The sequence below is a fragment of the Ochotona princeps genome, chromosome 5 (genome assembly GCF_030435755.1).
Source record: "Ochotona princeps isolate mOchPri1 chromosome 5, mOchPri1.hap1, whole genome shotgun sequence".
In the NCBI taxonomy this organism is placed as follows: Eukaryota; Metazoa; Chordata; class Mammalia; order Lagomorpha; family Ochotonidae; genus Ochotona; species Ochotona princeps.
Window position 1 is genome coordinate 19,780,481 of NC_080836.1, and position 25,538 is coordinate 19,806,018.

The window sequence follows — 25,538 nt, forward strand, 5'->3', positions numbered from 1 at the left end:
CCCACCTTCGGGGCAGCGCTGACCAATGATGAGCGGGCGCGGAGCATTGTGGTCCCGTGCGCGACCCAGCGTCATTCGGTGGGCCCCCTCCGAAAACAGAAAGCAAAAGACTGAAGGGCGGCGAGGGGAGGGGCCGGGGAGCAGAGGGCGGGCCCCGCGCACGCGCACGGGCGCCCGCGAGGCTGGAAAAGGGGCGGTGCGCGAGACTACGGCGAGCGGAGTGGGGCGGGGAGTCCGCGTGCCGGGAGGGGCGGGGGGCGGGCGAGGGAGCGGGCGGAGGAGGAAGTGTCATGGCGTCGGGCCGTGGAGCCTCTTCTCGCTGGTTCTTTACTCGGGAGCAGCTGGAGAACACGCCGAGCCGCCGCTGCGGAGTGGAGGCGGATAAAGAGCTCTCGTACCGCCAGCAGGCGGCCAACCTCATCCAGGAAATGGGACAGCGTCTCAATGTGTATCCTTTCCTGGGCTTGGCCCTGTGCCGCCGCCTCACACGCCCTGCCTTTTGCCCCCTCACCCGGTGGCCGGCCCTGGATGTCCTGCGAACATGGCGCCGCAGCATCGCCCGTGGCTGAAGGGGTTGGGGAGCGGGGTGGTTCCTCTGGTCGCGCCGTCCACGGGAGGAAGGGCTCGGGCTCGGAGGGGCGGAGGACAGAGGCCGCGTTGTGTAATCTCTTGGGGGGCCGCGCGGGAGGCGGCGGGGAATGGGAGTGTCGCCCGGGCCCCCGAGGACGCGGTGGGGAATGGTGGGCAGGACCGGGGCGACCCTCGCTCGGGCCGCTGCGGCTCGGAGGAAGGCTGGCGTTCCGGGAGGGCTTTGCGCATCTCCCCGCGGCCCCGGCCGGCTCCATGGCGGTTCTCGCACCTCGGGAGCTCCCCGGAGGGCTTGCTGCGTGGGTTTTGTACTGGTGTCGTCTGTGTGCGCGCGCGCTTCAACTGTTGGAGAGTTGAGTCAGTCGGAGCCGTGGAGGAGCAGCCTCGGGGCGCTCTCTACAGCCCCGGCAGGGTCCAGGGCCCAGCAGATAACGATGGTGGCGATGGGTTGAGGTCTTCTCCCTTCTCCACCCGCAAGCCCTTCTGTATCTGCGGGTTTTGGCTCCGGTTGCAGATGAGTAAAAAGGGAGGCTTTGGACAAGAACCGCAGCCCGGGAACTTTCCATCACAGTTATTTGGGAAAGGAGCGCTTGAGCTTGCTTTTTTTGTTTTGTTTTGTTTTCTCGGCTGTCTTCCTAAATTTTGCGTCCCAGCTCTCAACTTACCATAAACACCGCGATTGTTTATATGCACAGGTTTTATATGCATCATTCTTTCACCAAATTCAGTCGAAATGTAAGTACTGTTTTTTTTGTTTTTACTAAGTCAATTTTTTTAAGTCAATCGATAATGCAGGAAAAAAGTTGGGCATTGATTTTACTGTGGAATTTACCGAGTTAACGGTAAAACAGAATCACGTGATAAACGTTTTTGCTGCACATAATACAATACAAAGGTTTTGTTCTTTTTTTAAAGTGTATCATGAACTAAACTGTAAGGGCCCAGGACCGTGTGAGGCTTTGCAAGGCCTTTCAAGATGATAACAAAATAAATAGGAAGCATTTCTTTCCCCCTAAGAGTTACTGTATTTTTGTCTTAGTTTACTTTGTATAGTTATCATCTGTGTTGTAGTTTACTTTGTATAGTTACTTGAATGATTTTACGGGCAGTGCACTGTACAATTTAGGCAGGCCCAGACATCCTGTGATACATCTTAGTTATACTGGACTCCTTTTGTTTCAAATGTTATAAATTGGGATTGTAACAGTGTTTAGAAATGACATTTAAGACAGCTAGCTGTTCCGAGGTAATTTCTTTTTGCTGACAGTTTCTTAGAATGTCAGGCATTTCTATTTCACGGTAGTATTAGTTATCCTTTGAATTTTTTTAAGATTCGAAAGTCAACATTTACTGAAAATAGACCTATGTTTGTGTATGTATGTTTTGACATAACACTCATACTTGAATACCAAAGTACTGGTACCATACGTAACCTGTAAATCATGGCAAATGGAATTAATGACACAGTTGAAATTTTTAGATTAATAGAGACAATGGGTTTGGTGTTTGTCCTTTATTGAGTAACATTCATACTGTGTTGCATCTGTTTACCAAAAAAAAAGGAGAAGAAATATGTGTTGCTTAACTCTGCCTTTATTCTCACTGCATTTACTTTTTACTTCTTTTGATCACACTTTTCATAGAATGCTATTCTGGAAAATGTGTAGGAACACAAGACCATGGAAGACTTGATAACTTATGAATCATCAATCATTAGGACCCTATTTGCCTTAAAAAAATAATAAGTCTTAGAAAATACTTTGTTGGAATTGGAGATAAGCTCCAGGATTTACTTCTTGATTCCTGTTTTACTCTCTCCTGATCGCAAATTCATTTGGTTTATCAGATTGGCAACTAGATTTATCTTGAACAGTGCTTGTTGTGTATATGTTTGGATCTCTTGCCAGTCCCTTGTTCTGAAACGCAAGTGTGATTCTTGGCCTGTTGTTTCCAGCTTTCTGGTTATTTCACTTGCATAACATTTAGGCCAGTGACAGTGTTGGATGAGAAAGGAAGCCGTGGGTGTTAACATTTAGGTCCAGGGAATTCAATTTTATTTAAATATGCACTAATGTAAATATCACACTCATTAAGTAGCTTTGAATAATATTGCAAGTCTCCTCTCTGTAGTAGGTGTTCTGTTTGCTGAGCTGGATTTTCTTCTTGCCCTGTAGAAGTTTTCACATGTCTTATAGTCTGGTTGATGTACTTTAAAACACATACCTTGATGAAAGCCGCATTTCAAAAGTTTAAATTAGCTGGTAAAGCCAGGGCATTTTCATTCTAGCTTTAGAATTAATTTTTATTGATCATTGGTGTTAGTATAAAGCAGCGTGGCACCCTTGGTGTTACAAGTATTGACTTTATTTTTTCTAGGATTTTTTTATTTCTGGATCCACCACAGTAAGTCATTGTCTAAATCCTCACCTTGCAAACTCAGAATTGCATATGGACACCAGTTTGTGTCCTTGTTGCTCTATTTCCACTCCAGCTCCTTGCTTACATGTTTCTTTTTTGTGGGAAAGGCAGATGAGATCTACCATCCACTGATTCACTCCCCCAGTGGCTGCAATGGCCGGATCTGAGCTGATTGAAAGCCAGGAGCTTTTTCAGGGTCTTCCATGAGGATGCAGGGTCCCAAGGACTTGAGGCATGCTTTCCCAGACACATAAGCAGGGAGTTGGATTGGAAGTGGAGCAGCAAGAACTGGAACCACAGTCCATATGCAAGTGGAGGATTAGCCTATGGAGCCCTAGTATTGTTTTTTTTTATCTTCATTATTATAATCTCAAAAATGGTTGAATGTTTGTGTTGGTGTACTCATACCAGTTGTAGAACTTTGTTTCATTTCCTAACTTCCTTGTTTCTTTAAGGTTGAAGAGGCTAGTCTCAAATTTAATGTGAGTTGCTTTTAAATTGAATTCTCCCACATTAGGAGAGATTTTTTGAGAAAATTGTAATGGAATGTCAGTTAACTATGAAAAGCAAGGCTTCCCCTGAAGATAAGCTGAACACTATTTGGAAAATAAGTCTTATGGACCAGCAAGCAAAAATGTGAAAGTGCTAGACCTTACTATCTGGTCTGAAAATAAATTAATTAAACTATTTTGAAATGTTTCTTTGTTTTTTTTTTTCAGAGTTCACAGATTTAAATTTTATTCCTAAAAGCAAAGTGTGCCTGTATTTACGAATAAAATCAGTATCAACATGTGTTGATGACCCAGAAACTATCTTTTATTGGAGTTCTATTACATTTTCTTATAGAATTGAGTTACTATCAGCCGTAAATGATTTTGCTTTGTATCTGAGTTAGATACATCTGTTTGCTCGCTGGATCAGTGAGGTTTATGTAATTGGCTTTAGCAGTTAAAGAATGGCCTTGCTAGATCAAGCTCAAAATCAGTCTAGTGTCATATAGAAATCCTGGGTCAGCAGTGCCCCAAGGCATGTACTATGGGACCCCCATCTTCTATGTTAATCGTGATTCAGCTTCTCTTAGAAACTGTTCATTAATTTGACTAATCAGATTTATGACACATTTATTTCTTACACCAGTATAAAATCTTGCCTCTTTCTTGAGCAAAATAATGAGAACTTTTTGTGGTATGCAAAATTTAATTGTATTGCTCTTTTTAAGGCACTCAGAGTATATGAGTTAAGTGCAGTATTCAGGATTGATGATCTTAATGACTTCTGAGAATATATCATTTATATCCTGAGATAGAGTCTGTATGTCTGAATTAGATTTTAAGTCATTTATATTTGTGCCAAAATTTGACTTTCTGTTATATATTTGAAAGGCAGAGTTACAGAAAAAGGGAGGGACAGATCGTTTGTGTGCTGGTTTGTTCCCCAGATGGCCCCAAGGAAGCCAGAATCTTGAAACTCCATTTGGGTCTTCCACATGGGTGGCAGGTTCCCATTCTGTCTGACCATCTGTTGGGCATATTAGCAGGAGCTAAATCAGAAGTGGAGCAACTGGGCCCAGTGCAATAGCCTAGCGGCTAAAGTCTTCATTTTGCATGCACTGGGATCCCATATGGGTACCGGTTCTAGTCCCAGCAGCCCACTTCCCATCCAGCTCCCTGCCTGTGGCCTGGGAAAGTGTTGAAGGATGGCCCAAAGCCTTGGGACTCTGCACCTGCATGGATGACCCAGAAGAGGCTCCTGGCTGCCAACTTCGGATCAGCTCAACTACGGCCGCAATGGCCACTTGGGGAGTGGATCAACAAATGGAAGATCTTCCTCTCTGTCTCTCCTCCTCTATATATCTGACTTTACAATAAAAATAAATAAATGTTAAAAAAAAAAAAAGTGGAGCAGCTGGGACTTGAAATAATGCACATATGGGATGGCTTAATCCACTACACCATGATAACTGGTCCCTGGTTACCACTTTTTGCTCATGGTCTATATTTTTCATTTGGATTGACTCTTGGTGGGTGTTGTTTGAAAATTTGAAGGTGCTGGGCTCGGCAGTGTGGCCTAGTGGCTAAGGTCCTCGCCTTGATCCCATATGGCCGCTGGTTCTAATCCCGGCAGCTCCACTTCCTCTCTATCTCTCCTCCTCTCAGTATATCTGACTTTGTAATAAAAATAAAATAAATCTTTAAAAAAAGAAAAAAAAGAAAATTTGAAGGTGCTTTGAGGGAAGCCATAGAAGCACAGTTCACTCCCACTGTTGGGGTTCAGGGGAGGGCATTTGGGTTGGTGTTTGTTTTGGCTTTACTTACTGTTACACCGTAAGTAGAATAATGTCCTACATAGCAAATATTTGTCAGTAGAAATTTCTTGCTACTCACAGATCTGTGTCATCCAGCACAGTATGGTGCTGATGCCAGTGACTTCTAAGGCAGTACAGGCAACAAATAATGAAATAAAATTTCCTTAAGTCATTGTACTAAATGCAGTGAGATCCTTTGCAGGCACCAAATTCCCCTTCAACAGTGCATCAGCTTTGACAATTTTGCATTGTGCACCCTTGGTTTTCCTCAGGAGTGTTTCTCAGTACATTTGTGTGATTGTGCAGATTAAGTTTTCACATTCAGCTCAAATCGCAACTTCTTTGTTAAGCATATCCCAACTAACTAGCTTTCTGTCTCTGAAATGCTCTAATCTTTGAATGCTGTACACATCCTATTGTATTTCATCTATTCAAAGCTCTTTACTATTGAAGTATTACCGGGTATATATGAGGTATGTTTTTTGTTGCTGCTGTTTTTAGGGGATAATTAAGTCACTCAAAATGTGTTCTGTTAAATAAAGATAATCCAACTGGGAGAATGCGTTTATTAATAGGCATTCCAAAGAGTGTCTGACATTCTTGAATGCTTTTTCTCAAATTGATCTGTAACAGCTCAAGAAAATGTCCTCAGAAAGCCTCAAACTTTTTCTTTGGAAATGCGCTGTTATCTGCCGAATTACAGGGATGTCGGCTGAAGGAGTATAGTGACCTCTGTATTATCCAGGTCTTCAAAAGTGTTTAATGCTTCCATGTTGACCTCAGTCTATTTGTCCCAGAACTAAGACATAGTTCTTAGTCTGTTTTGTGCTGCTGAAAGAAAATACATGTCATGAGTGATTTATATTGAACAGAAGTTTTTTGACTTACAGATGTGGAGACTAACAAATCTCAAAATAAGGCTCCAGCATCTGACTCGGGGCTTCCTGCCTATTCAGCACATGGCCCAAGGTAGTAGGGCAAGAACCCCAGTGGGTGAACCTCGTCTTTTACACCTTAAATACAGTTGTAGTTTAAAGCTGGTAGTACTAGGTACTTTCCATGTGGCCCTATTCAAGGAAATACATATGGTGGGAAGTTGTCCGCCAGCTTATTTTGATCTGGGGGTGATGCTGCAGTGCATCATGTTAAGCTGCTCCCTGCAGTGCCGGCATCTCACATGAGCTGCAGTTGAACTCCTGGTTGCTCCTCATCTGATCCAGTTTCCTGCTGATGTGCTTGGGAAAGCAGTTAGAGATGGCCCAAGCATTTGTATCCTTCCTGGCTTGGGCTGATGTAGCCTTAGCTCCAGTCTTGCTGCCACTTAGGGTATGAACAGTGGATAAAAGATTGGTCTCTCTCTTTTCCCCCATCTGTTCTTGTAGTTCTGCCTTTCAAATAAAATTTGTTCTTGTTAAATTATTTTGGTATGGCGTAGAAAAAGGAATGAGAACAAGTGCAATACTTGTTCATTACAATTTTTAAATATGAAACTATTACCTTTATACTATATGTTTACGTATTTTTTTTTGGTGCGTGGACCATTTTATTGTTGTTGTTATTCTGTTTTTCCAAAGAGTGCATAGTAACATGACAAAGATACGTTTTTTCAATAAGACATAAATAGCTTTCCCTAGGGATATATATTGTAGCGGAAGAGAAAAATTACTTGGTGGTTTACTTTCAGCTTGTCAGTTTAATGTGAAATAGCCATGGAAAAGCTATTTTATAATAACCTATACATTCAGATTATATTTTATGTGTTTTTATTCTTTTCGGATTGGCGACCATGGATTTAAAACTGGCCTCCAGTATGATAACCATTAAGTTGAAGTGGTTATTAAATTATTTGAAATGCAACTAGTATGCTGTGGTGCTGACCTGTAATAAACTTAAAAATTCAAAATAAGACTGCATTTCACTTTGTTGAGATGCTAGCATCTGAGGTAAGATGTGGTATCTAAAATACTGAATTTTCAAGGCTTCAGTGGGAAAATATAACATCACAATTAATTTTTTTTTTTTTTAGTGTGTAGACATTTTATCCATCAACAGGAGGATGACTTGTTTATGGTAATTTGCTCCAAAAAATTGAGGGTTCTGCAGTTGTTATTTTCTGGTCAAGAATCTGAAGATAATGAAAACTGCTGCATTCCTGACTTGAATAAAAATAGCTAACAAGTTAAGACTTGGCTTAGATTCCTCATCCTTTATGGGAGTGTTGGGTGGAGTCCCAGCTCCTCTGCTTCTGAACCAGCCTCCTGCTCATGTTCCTGGGACGTGGTAGATGGCGGTACAAGTGCTTGGATTCCTGCCATTCATGAGGGAGACCTTTCGTGATTCTTGGCTTCAGTCTGGCTCAGCACTGGCTGTTCAAGCCCTTTGGAAAATAGACTAGCAGATGGAAAATATTTCTGTCACTGTTTTATTTAGATAAAAAGTAAAAAAGTAAAAAGTAAAAAAACTATAGGTTTAAAAAAGATAACCGGGAAGATGGAAAGGAAATTGGAAGGATTTGGAACAACCTTCTAGTGGAATTTTGTGTTGTTATAGCTTGGTAATTGATGTTTTCAGTGTCTAATGTAATTAGATGTTTGAATTAATGGTATGATTCATTTTATGTAGACCTACATATCACATGGTGGTGCAAATTATTTTTCTCAACAAGCACATCAGTGGCTTTCTGAAATTCCTGAATAATTTAGATGTCAAAAATTAATCACTGCTTAGCAGTTGAATGCTAATTCCACTTGTAAATTAACAAGTGTGTGATAGTTATGCATGGTTAAGATGCACATTGTTTACCAATATTTATTGTGCTTGGTTAGCCTTTCGCTTTCTTTTAGGTTTCTTTTGTTGGTGTGTATCTGTTACAGCTATTTACATTGGCATACCATACAGTTCACCTGTTTAGATTGTGTAAATGGGTGTACATACAGAGTGGTACAGCTATCAGTATTTTCTTCATCTGCTGATTCACTCTCCAGAAACTAAGGGGTGGACCAGGTGCAAATCAGTTGCCAGACACCATATCTGCCTCTCCTACTTTGGCCATCTTTGACTGTTTTCCCAGGTGCATTGCAAGGAACTGGATCAAAAGTAAAACAGCTAGGACTCAAATTGGTGCTCCGGTGGCGTGCTGGTATCCCAGGCGGCGGCTTAAGCAGCACAGTACTGGTGCTGGCCCTTTGTTCATAATGTTTGGACCACTGGGCAGTGTTAATGTTGTTGTTTCATAATAGTATGCAAGAGTACTGTTTTAGAGTTTTATACTGTAGCTTAGTAGGAGCTACACCTGTATAAGAAAGAATGGGTATAGAAATTTAACTGGGGTGCAAAGTATACGTAAGAATATACAGTGACTTGTAAAATGCACCATTACGTGAAGATACTAACCCAACCTTAATGGAAAAATGGAATTGGGAGTTAAGTTTATTTTAGTGCATAGGAAATTTGTAACAGGTTTTTCATAATATGCATTTTCTATGAACTATATGGAAAGTATCTTTTATGCATACATTTTCAAAACTTTTTGCACCAAAATTAACTTAATCTTCTAATTCCATTTTCCAAAAAGTTCTTGAGGTACCTTCAGATTAAGTGCATTCATAATACTGTTTGGGTTTTTTAAGTGTCTACTCACTTTCATGTGTTTAAAAGTCTGAGAGCAAAGAGACACAGCTTTTCCATCTTCTGATTCACTTTCCATATTGCCACAACATCTGAGGCTGGGGAGGAAGTTAGGAGCCAGAAACTTCATCTGTATCCTACGTAGGTAGAAGGGACTCTAATATTTCAGCCATCACCTGTCTCCTAGGCACGTGAGCTGGAAGATGGATCAGAAATAGAGGTGGGACTGGATCCCAGGACTCTTAGGCACTCCAGTGCCCATATGGGATCCCAGTGTGTTTAAGGCGAGGACTTTAGCCGCTAGGCCACGGCGCCGTGCCCCTCAATATACTGTCTTAACTATAATGTGGTCACTCTGGAAATCATGCTTTAGTCTCTTTTTTTGGCACTGTTTTTCAACAGGGCTGAATACTGGCATTTTTCACCCACCTAAGCCAGCCTTATTTTATTTCTTATTTTTAATAATTCATTTTATTTTTGATGATGTTTATATAATTGAAGGAATACATGCCTGTGGACCACTGATTAGGGTGGGAAGGGTCAAGGATTAGGGGAAGGTGGGTGAGACCATTGTTTCCAATTTTCATTCTCTTCTTCCTGTATCTGGAGAAAGAAGGGAAGAAGCCATGCCCAGCATCCTAATCACCTCAGTACCCGGGGATACGGGAAGGCCCCCTAATGTCATCCCAGGGTCCCCAGTATGGAGCATATTGCAAGGGTACTGCTTAAGTGGTTTTGATAGTTCTGCGATGTTGTTGATTTCATCGTTCCAAGGTTAAGGAAATCCTTCCAAGATTCATTGGCTGACATAAAATCTTTATTTACTTAGATACTTGCTGTCAAAGTTTGACTGGGAGAATTGTCCAATATGTTCTGCCCTCCATGGTACCAGACATCTTATAGGATGCTGGCCTCAGTGTGCTAGTTGTCATGTCCCCCCATGAACATCTGGGCATGCCATCCACCACACAGGCCTCATCAACTGAGAAGACCCAGTTCAGACCCATACAGTCCACAGTCAGGCCACAGATCCTGTGATTTTCACCATAGTTGAAGTTCTGAGTCCAATGATTCAGTTGGGGGCATTCCCAAAGAAACCTCACCAGAGGTGACCCTAGACCTGACTCCTGTGTGTGTGCCAGCCCATGCAGGGTCTGGTTCAGTCTTCACCCACATCAGTCCACACACGTGGTGGTAGCTGCAGTCACCTGGTCAGTTCTGTCTCCAGCCCCATCTCATACACAAACCCATGGATGCTATGGCCCTGCCTATCCCTGCCCACTGTACACACCAGAAACTGTAACCTAGTTGGATTGACCCTCAATAATCTCCACTAGGCCCACCCCCAGCCCTGGTTCATGTGCTTGCCAGTATGTGCAGCAGACTGGTCCAGTTTGTCTTGTATCCTATTCGGCTCTTGTACATATCAGTGAGTGCTGGAGCTTCACTCAGCCAAACCAACTTCACTATCTAGCTCACACTCATGCCAGTGGGTGCCACCGCCTGTCTAGCCAGGCCCACCCCCAGGCCTGATTTTCATGCTTACCTGTGGGAGTTGCATCTAATCAAGAGGAGTGCCCACAATTTTCTCACTAGGCCCACTCTTCAGCCCTAAATCTTGCACTTTACAGGTGGTTCTATGGTCTAGCTGGATAGGACTTGCCCCGGCACCTGTTAGCCAATGCTATGGCAAAGCCCAACCAGCCTGCACTTATTCTGGCTCATGCATGACAGCAGCAGATATGGTCACTTAGCCCGGCCTGGCACTGCCCCCAGCCCAGCTCATATGTTGCCTACCCTGGTCCGTTCCCAGTCTCACCTCTCACACTCATCAACAGGAGCAGTGACATGGCAGAAGAGCCTCTATAGCCTTGCTACTGGGCTTGCCCCCATCCCGGGTTTTACGTGTGCTGGTAAGTGCTGCTGCCCAGTCTGGAATGACTCACCTCATCTCAGCATTCACCAGCGGGTGCTGCAGCATGGCTCGGCCCTGGCCTGCCCCCAGTTCCAGCTCATTGCTGGCTAGTGCTGCAGCCTAGCCCAGCCTGGACTGCCCCCAGTCCTGGCCTTAATGTGAACTAGCAGGTGTTGCTGCCCAGCCTAGCCTTTCTTGCACCCCATCCAGGTTCTCACATCTGGCAGTGGGTGGTATGAACTGGCCCAGCTTGGCCCATCCCTGGACCTGGACCACATGTATGTTGGTGGGTACTGCAAGCTGACTTACTCAGGGCTGCTCCCAGCATTGGTTCTTGCAGTCACCTACAGGGACTGCTTCCTGGCCAGTGTGCTCCCCAAGCCCCTCAACAGGTCACCTCCCAGTGGCAGATCTCACACACACTGGCGGGGTTCTTGGCCCAGCCTGATTTGACCCACCTCCTGTCCTGTCAGGAGCAGCATCCTGTCCCACCAACCCATTCCCATTTCGGCTATTATTGTTGGGTCTACAGCCCAGCCACACCTGGTCCACACCCAGACTCAGTTTTCTCATGGTTCAGCAGGTGCAGAGACCTAGCCCAGCCTTATTTTGAAGTCAGCCTTATTTTGAATGTGTTAAGATGTCCCGGTGTCATTTTCTTGTTTTATTTTCAGTTCTCTGTATGTGTTTTCTTATGTGTTGATATTTCACTCACATTATATGGTTAACAGAACAACTTAAAATTGACTGTCTTAATGACATTTCTTGCAGTAGTATAAAAGTATTACATAACAGCAGCAAAATTAAGGATTTAACCATTTTTTTAACATTGTTGTGGCATTTTAGTTGGAACTAAATGAAGTATTAACAGTTGCACCTTTTAATTTACCTTGCTTTTTGTCTTTGTTGAAGATGACCTCCCTTGCCTTGCCTTGTGTCAAAATTCTGCTTCCCTTTTCTTACTTTTAAGATCTTACATCTATGAACTTATACTAATGTTAAGCCACTTTCACTTCCCTAAAATACAGCCTTAGACAACTAATTTCCAAATTTTGAGCTATGACAACTACAATTAGGTGAATATTTTTAGTGGAGCCCTTTAAAAAAGGATTTATTATTAGCTGAAAGCCAGATTTACAGAAAGAAAAGAGACGAGATCTTCTGTCCACTGGTTCACTTCCCAGGTGGCCACATGGCCACAGCTGGGCAGGTCCAAAGCCAGGAGCCTAAAATTTCTGTGTCTACAACTTGGATCATCTTCTGATTTTTTTCCCTAGGCACATTAGCAGGGAGTTGGGTCAGACATGAAGTTGCTGGAATTCAATCAAGTACCTATATGGGATATCGGTGCCATGGGCAGAGGCTTAAACTACCACACCACAGTGCTGACCTTATCGGGTCCCTTTTTCAGACACTGGAAATAGTTGTCCTTGTCATCATTGGACAGCTAAACATCATGTGTAGATGCTGAGAGCAGTTAAGGGGCAAGAAACAGAAAGCTCCTGACCTGTGGAATGTAAAGGTGAGACAAAAACAGGCCACTGTGAGCCTTTTGGTGAAGAATCAACAAACAGAAAACAAACTCGAAAGTTTTTTGCTTCTCTTGGGGGATTTTTTTAGATTGGGAGATTTAAAATTGAAGATTAATAAAATAGTCATGGCTAGTTACTAAATATATACTAAAGGTATACATTAAAAAGTTCATGCAGAAGATTAATTTAAAAGAATTGAGAATCAGAATAATTCATTTGAAACTGGCACACACTTCATGTGCTGTCTTAGAAATCACATAGGGTTTTGGTGATTTAGCCTGTCCTTGTCTCCAGATGTTGAGATTGAAGTCAGCAATGGAGAGTGAAGAATGTGACCAGAAAGGGGACACAAGGGCCAGGAATGGGCGGGAGGAGAAAAGGTGGAGGAGGAAGGGAGTCAGGTCACGAGGTAGGGATGGCAGCAGAAAAGGAGAGAGGCTGTGAGTGCAAATCATTGAAAACTGTTGTTTACTCCAGCAGTGGAATATGCTTAAGATTGAAACAGCATTTAATAAAATGAGTTCAGGGTGAGAATATCACTTTTTAAGAAAATTGAGGTCAACCATGGAAGAAGGTGAGCAAGAAGGAAGAAAGTTTTAAAAATAAGCTTTTGAATGACTTAAATTTAAGGTCCAAACTAACAACGCAACATAGGTTTTTTTTAACATAATAAGTCCTTGAATTACAAGTTGGTTTATTCAATTTCATCACAGCCTTATTATAAGCACTTAGTATTTCTCCCACTTTAGAGATGTAGAAATTGTGGTTCCCCTTCCCCCAAACAGAATAAATTGCCTTTTGTGAAATAACAGCCAGGATTCCACCGAGACAGTCTGATTCTGTTCTACACCTGCCTCATCTCCACCTTTCCTTCCCTGTGGTTTGTATGGCTTATCTGTGGACTCTTGTTTTGAAGCTAAAGTGAAGTAGTTTGGTTTCTCTTACAGGGATAAATTTTGGACACTTTAAAAACTAACTTCTGTTTCCTTTAGTTACAGAAGTTTGAGAGTTTATTGAACAAAGTATCAGAACATTGTTCTGATTCACCTGTGTATCACAGCACTGCAGAATCCTTTTCCAGAGTGAACAGTGTCAGTTTATAATTGGTTACTCAAAACGGTTCCCCATTAAGAGTGGTATAAATTCTTGCGTTTTGAGGTTTTGTATGCCACTGAATACTTGTTATTTTCAAAGGGTGTGCTCATCTTTTAAAGCCACGGACCAACTAGTAACATTTTTGCAGTCTAAAACTTTGAAATTCTTTGAAGCCACATAACAAGATCATATTTCCATACAAAAAGTAGTAGTGTTTAGTTTATCACCTTCCTTATTCATCCTAAAGCCTCACATGGATATTCATAAATAAAGTAATTGTCTAAAAAAGTGTTTTATTTTTACAGCCGTGATGGAGTAAAATGTGTGCAGGCTGTAGAGGAGGCAATGGGAATGGAAGTTAGTGGAGTTCATCAGGAGCTTGTAACAGTGTGGAGTATTTGTGTTCCACTAGAAGAGGATGAGAATTGACTCTAGCTTAAAGAGAACAAAATGACTGGTGGGGAGTGTGGGTCCAACAAGTCAGGAATCTACCCTGGAGATTGCTACTCCACTCCCTGGTTACTTTCATTTTTGTCGACTATTAGAATCATCAGGACTCCTCCTTTGTTTCTTTGGGGACTGTCTTCTGAGAAAACCTGTGTAGGTTGAAAGTGTTTCAAGATACCAGGTTGCCACTACTGTAAAAGTATGAAGAGGGTGGAGCAGTATAATTGGGAACCCAGTGAGAGTTTACCAAGAAAAGCTTATTGGAGACTTATATAAGTTCCTTTCAGTGAACTAAGAAATTCTGGATTGTATATTGGTTGTATTGGAAATTTAATTATTAAAATCAGTCTAATTTGACTTTTGAATGGTATTGATTCACTCTGATAAATACTTGTAGCTTTGAAGACCAGTTTGTGCAGTTGTGGGAAGCTAAGTGTCTCCATTTTATGGAATGTGTCTTTAATTCTTATGCTAACATTGACTCTTAGATTTTTACTGCGGCCTTAAAATACTTTGAATTTACTGTTGGTGTCTGTATATTACTACATCTCATTCATTCCGCAGATGAATTGAACAGCAACCAAACAGTGTTTGGTGGAAACAGAATGGACTCAATCTGTGTGTTGAATCGTTACCAGATAAAATTGCTGTTTTTCATCTTTAAATTTTAAAACTTTAATTTTAAAATGAAGTTGAGAGTTGAAGTTTAAATTACTCAGTCTTAAGATAACATTTCTGTTTGTTGAGGAATAGTCTGTTTGCTAGGTCTGTTGCACAGATTTATGCAGCAGGAATAGAGCATTTTAAAGTCAGTTTTATTCCATTTAATTCTTCTGAAGGTTCATTTAGACTAGAGAGAGGGTCTCTTTCAGAAACAGAAACCAGTAATTAAATTTGTTACCATATTTTAGCCGCTTTCCTCTCAAGAAAAAATACTCCTTTGCTGAATCAAAAAATGTCCTCCTGGTATTAACTGCTCAGTTCATATTGGTGTGATTTATGCCTTGTTTTCCACATCATTTTTGGCATTATTTCTTTATAGTAATGGATAACCCCAAGATATAATGAGGATCAAATACTCATTTTTCAGTGTATTGGTATGTGAATCTTGCCATTTGGAACTCACCAGGGAAAATGTTTCTTTTTTTAAAAGATTTAGTTTTTGATTATTTAAAGGGCAGAGTTAGCAGGAAGAGACGGAAGGGCCTCAGGTCAGGACTGCCAACCGGGAACCTGGAGTTTCTTCCAGATCTCTCACAATTGTGCAGGGGCCCAAGCACTTTGGGTCATCTGCTGCTGCTTTCCCAGGCATGTTAGCAGGGAGCTGGATTAGAAATAGTAATGCTGGAACTCAAGATGGCACCTATATGGGACGCTGACATATGAGGCCACAGCTTTACTCACAGTGCCAACCCTAGAAATTTCTTGTATGTAACTTAAAACATTAGTTGAGTTTAAAGTGTCTGTTTTAGACTAAACCAGTCCACTTGCACATGCTGGCAGGTACAGGAACCAGAGCTGGGACAGGTCCAGTGGGGGGTTATTAGCCTAGGCTGCAGCTCACCATGGTATACCTGAGGGCCCAGCATGTGGTGAGCAAGGTGTGGGGCTCAGCAGCCATTGATTGGCAGATGAAGGCAGGCAGAACAAACTGATCAACTACCCCAGTGAAGCTTGACAGCAAACTTCTGGGTAAATGGAGACTCGAGTGGACTATGTCAGCCAGTTTACCTTGGAAGGATTTCCTCATTCTTGGAGCAGCAATATCAACACAATCTCAGAACTATTAAACCACCTAAGCAGAACCCTCAGAACATGGTCTGCAATGGGGACCCTAGGATGGCGTCAGATAAAGGCAATTGGGAGGCTGAGTGTGGTCTCTCCCATTTTACACCCCTTCCCCCATACAGGGAAAAGAAAAATGAAATGTGTAAACAGTGGTCTTGTTCTTCCCACCCTGATCAACTATTTACATAGTTGGTGTTTACCATCATCAAAAAAAATTTAAGATTTATTTTATTTTTATTGGAAAGTTTGATAGGAGGAGAGACAGATACAAAGATCTGTCTGATGATTCACTCTGAAAGCCAGGGGCTAGGAGCCTCTTCCAGGTCTCCCACATGAGTGCAGGATCCCATGGCTTTGGGCCGTCCTTGACTGCTTTCCCAGGCCACAAGCAGGGAATTGACCGGGAAGTGAGGCTGCTGGGATTAGAACCGGCAGCCATATGGGATCCTGGCGCGTACAAGACAAGGACTTCAGCCGCTGGACTACTGTGCCAGACCCCAAAAATAAAATTTAAAATACATATATTTAAGAAAAAGTATGTCTGTTTTTCAAGTTGGCAATTATTTAGTTCATTACTACCTTTTCAACTAAATATTCAGAATTGATGTTTTCCTGTGATTGTCTTTGTAGTGTGGTGCCTTTGTACTTCTAGAAATTGAATGTACCAAGCTAAAAGAACTAGCTGATTTCTGAATCCCAACTTGGCAACGTTTCTATCCAGTTTGTTTATTTTACATGTTTATATCTTAATTTTTCAGCTACTTTTGTTATTAAAGGGAAGTAATAGCAACATTACATTGCAAATTCATTTTTGGGATCCGTGCAATGTTTTATTGTATGATCTAAAAAAACACTAATAAGTGGTTAGTGACTGTGTGCCAAAAGAAAGTGTAGTGGGTAAATTTTATCCATTCTTGTGTGTGTGTGTGTGTTACTTTGTTTTTTCCTATATGTGTAGTTTAATACTTAAACTTTTTTTTAGCTAACTCTTCAAAAGTTTATAGCCTGTAATTAACTAGTTTAATAAAAATAACTATTAAAACATTCATTTTGTCATATAACACACATATATAGTCCTTCCTTGCACACTTCCTTGCCTTCTTAGAAAGTACAGGGAACTTTTCAAAGATGAGTTCCTTTTTAAATCACCGAATTTTTATGTTTTCTGCAGATAATATCACCTACTGCATTATTTTTGGCTGCAAAAGTAGAAGAACAAGCTCGAAAACTTGAACATGTTATCAAAGTAGCACATGCTTGTCTTCATCCCCTCGAGCCACTGCTGGATACTAAATGTGAGGTATGTAAAAATTGGGATTTTGATTTTTTTTTTTTTTTGATTTTATTATTATTGGAAAGCCAGATATACAGAGAGGAGGAGAGACAGAGAGGAAGATCTTCCATCCGATGTTTCACTCCCCAAGTGAGCTGCAACGGGCCGGTACGCGCCAATCCGAAGCCGGGACCAGGAACCTCCTCCGGGTCTCCCACGCGGGTGCAGGGTCCCAAAGCTTTGAGCCGTCCTCTCCTGCTTTCCCAGGCCACAAGCAGGGAGCTGGATGGGAAGTGGAGCTGCCGGGATTAGAACCGGCGCCCATATGGGATCCCGGGGCTTTCAAGGCGAGGACTTTAGCCGCTAGGCCACGCCGCCGGGCCCGGGATTTTGATTTTTTTAAAAGATGTTTGAAAGGCAGAGTTTAGCGAGGGGGAAAGAGGTTTTCCATCGTGCTGGTTCACTCCTCAAATGGCCTCAACAGCCAGCATTGGACAAGCTAAAGTCAGCAGCCTCTTGCAGGTCTCCCACATGAGTAGCAGAGTCCCAAACATCTGCGCTATCTTGTGCTACTTTCTTAGGCACATGAGCAGGTTGCAGGGTAGGAAACAAAGCAGATGGGACACAAACCAGTGTACACAGGGAATGCAGGTTGCATAGAGGGTGGCTATGCAGTAACACCAAGCCCCCAGAAATACACATTGCACTGTGCTTTTGTGACCGATATTTTTTAACATTTTAATTTTTCTGAAGAGTAATGCTAGTTTTTGAATGTATTTATCAGCACTGTATTAATAGACCTTATTTTAAAGTACCATTTAAAATTTTTCTGACATCTTAAAATGGATTCTACAATTAATAGAACTTTAACATCACTTTCTTAACTTTCCTTATTATGGGTGAGTTGTTTGATTAGAAAACCTTTATCCAGTGAATGACTATCAGATTGTATTAATTTAATTTGACTTAGGTATATTTAATATCCAAATTAATTGAAGCTTTGATGAAATATATCTGGTTTTATTAATGATGAATTTTACTATAGATACTGGCTGACTGTAAGAGAGCAAACAATGTAACCATTGAATAATAGGGAAATTTGTTATTATTCAAAGCTAATTCTAGACATTTTCTGTTAATTTTACAAAACTGAATGAATATGTAACGGGATGCTGTTCAAATTATAGATGTCTATGTTTTAAAAATCGTCTCTTGGTTTAGAAGTTGGGATGCCAGTGTCCCGTGTCGGATCCTGGGTAACACTCCTGAACCCAGTTTCTGATCCTTTTTGTCCTGTGGTCCTGCATTGGAAGGAGCTCCCACTTGCTCCTAATGCAGACCCTGGCAGGCAGTTGTGTGTAAGCACTTGGGTTCTTGCAAACCATGTGGAAGATGTGGATTCAGTGCCCAGCCCCCAAGCTCATCATGGGCATTCGAGGAATGCACCAGCCAATGGAAACCTTCCCGCTATCTGTTTGCTTCCTGAAAAGATAACTGTGAAAGGGACAAGGAAGGAATGATTAGACAGTGACCTTTGAAAGTGGAACATAAGTAAATTCTCATAAGTGAATATTTATTTACATGTGATGATTTTTTTTCTTATCACCGTGGTCAGTCATAATGATCTACCTCAGAATGTGCTTGAAGAAAAATTTTTCATTTCCTGTATCCCAGAGTAGTTAAAGTATGAGAGAACAATTTCTGCAAATTACATCTCTATAAGAATATGATATATTTTTTTATATAGCGTAGTGGTTTAAAATTTTATTTTAGTTTAATTGTTGTGTTTCCTAGAGAAAGCAAGCTAATTCTAAAACAACGACTCACTGAATTAGCATTGTCTTTGAAGGCATTACCATGTGAAATGTGCTAGAGTGAATTGTAAGCTTTTTTCTTGAAGTCAGGTTTGAGTTTGGTGTTCTCATTTAGATTGGTGCTTCTGTCCTTAATGTGCCTTTAGAAGCACTGTGTGCCTGGGTAGATGTCCTTTTTTCAGCTAACCATCTCCCTGTCTCATTATTGTTATCTTTAGTTACCTCCTTTTTTGTTTTGTTTACATTTCCTATATAAGAAAGTAATTCATACACTATCACTCACTTTCCCCTGTATTTTCAAACTGCTGTGGTTCTTTTGCAGTCAGACTAATTGTAAGATATAATGGTCAGGGCCCAGCCCTGTAGGCTAGTGGCTAAAGTCCTCACCTTGCATGCAGTGGGATCACACGTGGATTGCTGATTCATGTCCTGGCTTCTCCACTTTCCTTCCAGCTTGTGGCCTAGGAAGTCAGTGGAGGACAGCTCACAGCCTTGGGACCCTACACTGGGGTGGGAGACGGGAGGAGGCTCCTGGCTCCTGGCTTCAGATCAGGTCGGCTCTGGCCATTGAAGCCACTTGAGGAAGCCACTTGGATGGAAGGTCTTTCTCTCTGTAGGTCTGAATTTGCAATAAAAATAACTGATTTTTTTTTTAAGTGAAAAAAATGATCATGTGGTACAGTGTATTAAACTTTTTAACATTTTATCTGACAGGCTTACCTTCAGCAGACACAAGAACTGGTTTTACTTGAAACCATAATGCTACAAACACTAGGTATGTACTTACTGCCAGTTGTTTTCTGTTCTTCAGTGTAATATTATAAGTCTGAAAAAATTTCTGGAATGATTTTATTGTTGAAGAAAGTTATTTTAAAACAGGCTCTGGACCATAGTGATGTTGCCTAGTCACAATAAGAGAACCATTTTTTTAGCATTTCCTTTCAGTTGGCCTAATTTAACTGAATGGTAAACATAGCCTGCAATGTGATTTCTTGGACTTTAGTTGAAACACTGCTTCACTCTGGAGTGGGAGTGAAATGGCCCTTAGGGCACTGCCTGTGATAGTGTGTGATTGTGATGTGTAAATAAACATCATTGCTCTCCTAAAGTTATAGTCAATATGTAATGAAAATGTCATGTCTTTTTTAATGTGACATAGAAGCTAAATGTTGATCATTCTCTTCTAAAAGTTACCTTTTCATAGAATAGATTCATCTACTCCAGTCCTTCCTTTTACTGCCAAGGAAATTGAAGTCTAACAATATAACTTGTTTAAAGTCTTTTAGAAAAACCTAGTAGGGGATGGTAGGGAAAACATGGACTCTGGGAAGATACAGCTTTAAATCTGCAGCCTGTGATCAGCTTTGTAAACTTGGGCAAGGTTTCTTTAAATGTTGAGTACCTCCGTTCTTTGAAAGTTGGGCAGTAATACATAACTTTAGATTGTGAATTTGTAGCTGTTTTTGTTACATGTTTCTCCATTTGTTGTAAGCTAGTGTGATGAATTACAGCTTCCCATCATAACATTCTTTTTATTACAGAAGTAGCTTATTTAAAGCACATAACTTGAAGTATTTCTAAAATAAAAGTATAAATTTGAAAAAATATATTTGAACTTTATTCCCACCAAATGCTTTATTATTATTTTATTTCATAAGATTACATTTTTGAAAAACAGCAGCATATATTATTGATGACATTATTATAAAATTTATTAAATATTGCTTACTACATAAAATATGTCATACGCATGTTTGTGACACTGTTGAACTTAAGAATAACATTTTAAGAGAAATTTAGAACAGCATTTTGCATATTAGAAATATGTAGTATAGAAATGTAGAAATACAGAGTACACATCATTCTTTATAAATTTGTATTACCCATTTATTAGGGTTTTATTTATTTACTGTTTCTGAAGGGACTAGGTATGGCATACACTTTTAATGATAAAGAGAAACCCTGCCATACCTAGGGGTTGATTGGACAATGGAAACTATTTAGCATTCATCTTTGATTTCAGAAACAGACTTTAAAGAATCCTAAAACCTAAATGGTTCACTTGCCTTGTATATTTAAGTACTAGTGAAGTAGTTATTAAATTAACCTTGTGAAAAATGTTCTTTTCACATTTTCTGAAAGATATGAAATACTAAGTTAAATCTGTGCTTGAACTGTGGAACCAGCTTACCAATAGTTATTTGCCGTAGATCTAACGTCTTATTAACTTGAAAATCCCAAATTAATTATGATTGGAATTTTGGATTAATGTAGTCTTTGAGCCTTAACTGTTTTTTTTAATTGGGATATTGTACTTCAGGAACTATTTCTCATCTTTGGAGACACATTGTGCATGTCAGTGATAAGAAACTTTTACAACTTTATCTCTGGGGCTTGTAAATAGTGAATATATTACAAATTTATGATTGTGATGAATGGTGGTTCTCAGGTCAGTAATGGTAAATGATTGGGGGAAAAATAGTGCTTATCATTTCAGGTTTTGAGATCACCATTGAACACCCACACACAGATGTGGTGAAATGTACCCAGTTAGTAAGAGGTGAGTGATCTTTGAAACGTTTTTGTAAGATAAAAATACTAATTTTTCTCAATCTATAATTGATTAGATGTTGGGGATGAGTTAACTTTGTGTTGGATTGTGTTAAAATGGAGAATTGCCATTTTGAAGCATTCTTTTTTTTCCGCCCCCTACATCTACTTATTGTGCTTTGGCCTGGTGTATTAGGTTCTTTTAAACTTAGATAAGCTATCTTCACTAAAAAGGTCTGGGGCCTTCCAAATATTGGGATTCTTCTCTCCAGTCTCCCTTTGGCTATACCAGTCCCACTTCGGCTGATGTTAAGAGGTAGGCTGTGCAGAGGTGCAAAAAATAATGCTGATTTCCAGTTTTTGTCAAACTTTGGTTACTTCCTGAAAAGGAATACAGTTTAAGAATGTTAAGGCTAACCTCAAGTTGTTAGCACATTTGTCGCTTTTAGAAATGTTTCCCATATTCATTTGGACAAAATTGACTTAGTATGTTTTCAGTTTTTTAGCATGACTCAAAATGGCTTTTTTTGATAGAGGAGTAATTATAAGCAAGATACATTGTGATATGTCTGTTAAATCTTCTATAAAGTAGAAAAGTTTGGGTATTGTTGAGTGCCGTAAAGCACAAGGTAGTTTTCTACGCCTGTGAATGAATCCTGAATGTCTGTTGTGGTATCCTTAGAAATATTTTTATACAGGTGCATGTTGTGCTGCTTCTTGCTTCTACTTTGCTATTTCCTATTTGAAGTGTTAGGTACTCAGCCCATCCACCTGGTACTTTAGTGCTTTTTTGTTACTTCCCTTTTGAAAATGAAATTTTGCGGTTTCATTCTTTTACCACCAGGCTTTTTAGATTTGTCGTAAACAAAATAGGTAAGACTTGTGAAAGCCTTGTTCTCTTTTTAGCATTTATGTATATATTCTCGCTTTTTATTTATTCTCATTTTGTGCCTAAATAAAATTTTGTTATGTTAATAACTGCATTTTAGAAAAACTCTGGTGCCATAGTATTAGAAACCAGAATGCTAAAAATTCCATTTATTTTTTTTTATCTCAGTAGCCTACATTGTTAAACTAGAACATATTTAATTAATAGTTCCTCTCTTCATGGTTGTATATTTTGTAAAACATTCTCATCCCTATTACTACACTGTAGTATAGAGTTATATAAATAGTTCTAATGGTAAATTTTTTAAAAGCATTAAGTAGTTTTCATTTTCCTGAAAAAGCTGTTTCTAATAGTAATAGGGAATCACTTCTCAGCCTTTTGGCTAAGATCAAGTGTAATAGTAATAGGGAGCCATATAATGTTAAACAGAGCCTAGTGAAAGAAAGCTTAAAACGATTACTGTTTTTTAAAGTTTCCTTAAATGTATTAAGAAGTACAATTGGATTTCAGATTATTATTTGTCAAATTAGAATAAAATTTTAAGTCCAACCTCTATATAATAATTTTTGCATGTGGTCTCCAACATTTAAATACTATAAACGTGAAATCAGCTAATTTGAAAATTGATTTTTCTTTTTAAGATGTGCTTACTTTTAGTTGAAAGGCATAGTTGCAGAGAGGAGAGACAGAGAGAGGTCTTTCATTGACTGGTTCACTTCCAAAATGGCTGCAAAGGCCAGAGCTGCGCTGATCTGAAGCCAGGTCTCCTCATGGGTGCAGGGACCCAAGAAGCCTTCCCAGGCCATCAGTGGAGAGCTGGCTCAGAAGTGTAGTAGCTAGGAAACAAGCCAGACCCATACGAGATTCTGACAACAATAAGCCAGACCCAAAAGTTAAATTTTAAAACAATGGCAAAAACTGCAGGCTTGATAACATCCAAAATGAAGCATTTACTTCTGACAGGTGTTTTTTTGTTTTTTGTTTTAATTTTTTATTTAATGCTTATTAGAATGTGACTGATTCTGAAATTTGAATACAAACTATACATGTTTAACTTCATTTTGTCTAACATTTCCGATAATGAGCATTTTTATCTCATTTAAAATGTTCTGTCATATTTAGTGTCCTTTTTTCTTTATTATTGCTTGTAGCTACAAAAAGAACTTTAATTATTGCATTCTTTGTTCAAAAACTGTTTATAGATTTTTTTTTTAATTTAGATATATTCCTGGATGAAAATTACTCTGCCAGTTTAGAATTATCTTTTCCTTCCTTCTCTATATTTTGTTGGATTCAGGGGGTTGGGGAGGGTGGTGAATGAAATTGATTCTTTAAAATCTATTTCCTCCCTCTGGAAATGAGAGTTGATGTGCTACTTTTGCTACAGAACTGGCTAATGTCATTTTCAGGGACCTTTCACTTCTGTGATTTCTCCTTCCCTCCCCACCAGGAAAGAATGCCATACTTAAGTCACACTGCCTCCAAGACATCTGATGCTTTGATATTCTTCCTTAGCACAACTCTGCTAAACCCAAATCCCTTTTGTAAAACTTGTGTTGATGATCCACTTGGGGCTACAGGTTTTACAGGTGCCATGAATTTAAAAAGAAAAAAAAAAAAAGAAGGGGGGAGGAATTTGAAACCTGTTAGGGATGAAATTGATGTTGACTGATGCTAGGTAAACAGTGATTATGAACATTAATGGGAGAAAATGGGGAAACTCTTCCAAGAGTGTTGCTTTAAGAAGAATAAGAGGCACTAGGGGAGGGGACATGGTTTTTAGTTTATGACGAGCTGGTTAACATTTTTTTTCTGTTGGGAACCAGTGTTGGAGCATCCTGATTGTCCCTAGAGTACCTGTACCTTTTCTTAGTGTTGCCTTTAATTAGAATCTAATTTTTTTAAAAGTAATTATAGTGGAGCTTCCCAAGTTGTGTTTCTACATTACTTATCCTCTGTTTATGTTTAATTGAGCAGTTTGTGCTTTGAGTTTTGGGGGTGGAGGGGTTGCTTTGTTTTGATGCAAGTATTTAATACAACTTAAATATGATGACTGAGGAGTAAGTCTGGCAGGCAACTCTTTGTATTTTGTATTAGACTTCAAAAATCTTTTCTTCTTCTTCTTCTTTTTTTTTAAATCCAGGAGAATGCTTTATTGCAACTTTTAGCTGACTAGATGCTTAACTTAGTAACAAGTTTAGCCCTTGTAACTGGCTAGCTAAAAGCAAATCGGCTTGTTTCTCAGATCTTTGGGGGATAGCAAGAAAACATTTGAGTGAATGTTGTTGAAGATTTTCAGTAGTATAGAAAATGATGGCGCTCTTGTGATATTTGTAAGTAGTAAGTAAAATTTACTTTTTGTGTACAAATCTTTGAAGTTTTTGTTGTGTTGAGAACTTTTTGATGGTAGCAAGTTAATGCTGATGATATCGTCTTTGGTTTTTTTTTCTTTTCTTACAGCAAGCAAGGATTTGGCACAGACATCCTATTTCATGGCTACCAACAGGTTGTTATCCTGACCCTCTTTGTTGCACTGTTGTAGCACACTATAGCTTCCTTTAATGCAGGGCCCCCTCAATGTGTCTCTTACCCTTGTTGCAACAGGAGACCGGACCATCTACTGTGGTGGTACCTTCCTGTTTGCTTTGCGGTGTATTGTACAAGGGACTTTGGGCACAGAGGGGTTAAATGCACAATGTGAAGTGTAGTGGTGCTTTCTGATGACATATTCTCGATTTGTGAGTGCATAAGTCTAAAATTGGTAGCCTGAATAACAGCTAAAGATTACAAAGAGCTAAACTTAACGTAGAAATTCGAGCAACTTGGTAAGTATAAAGCTATTTCTAGTTTACAATTATAGTAACAGTTTTTTAAAATTTCACATTGCTCCAATCTTAAAAGTTTTTTAATGACTAAGATTTATGTAACATGAATTTTTTTCTAGTTAATACCTGTCATTAGTAAATTAGAAGTCGTCAAGTTCTAGCCATAGCTGAGTTTGCATAAATATAATTTTACTTTTTTAAAAAAGTCTTTTCCGTTTTTATAAGATGAAAATTTATGTTTGTGACTCATGAGTCATTTTATCAATTCTGAAATAGCGCTGCAAGAAGCCTTTAAATTTCTAATAATTCTTTTTGAGATTGACTATATTAGTGGCTTAAATTTGTTTTAAAACTGGTTTGGGGAGAAAAGACAAATAATTTTTGTGTGATTCTTAATTTCTTATAGCACTTGATGAATTTTATTTAAAAATGTGGTTTGGCACAGGCTTATGTTGTTGGCCTTTAACCTCTG

At 39.8% G+C, this 25,538-nt stretch overlaps 1 protein-coding gene across 7 annotated transcripts in view; it reads left to right on the top strand.

The window, feature by feature from the left end:
* The first annotated feature begins 246 nt into the window (after positions 1 to 246).
* Positions 247 to 25,538, top strand: part of CCNT2 (cyclin T2) — a 33,553-nt gene continuing 8,261 nt past the window's right edge. For 2 of the 7 annotated variants that reach the window (XM_004589359.4, XM_004589361.4), the window contains exons 1-6: positions 248 to 448; positions 1,242 to 1,323; positions 16,887 to 17,015; positions 19,517 to 19,577; positions 21,300 to 21,362; positions 24,702 to 24,747. In XM_004589359.4, the coding sequence (XP_004589416.1) occupies positions 291 to 448; positions 1,242 to 1,323; positions 16,887 to 17,015; positions 19,517 to 19,577; positions 21,300 to 21,362; positions 24,702 to 24,747 (539 nt within the window). In that variant the 5' untranslated portion in view covers positions 248 to 290. Of the gene's footprint in view, positions 449 to 1,241; positions 1,324 to 16,886; positions 17,016 to 19,516; positions 19,578 to 21,299; positions 21,363 to 24,051; positions 24,582 to 24,701; positions 25,067 to 25,538 lie in introns of those variants that run through there. The other 5 variants (XR_009245431.1, XM_058664420.1, XM_058664422.1 and 2 more) reach the window with 5 other exon arrangements.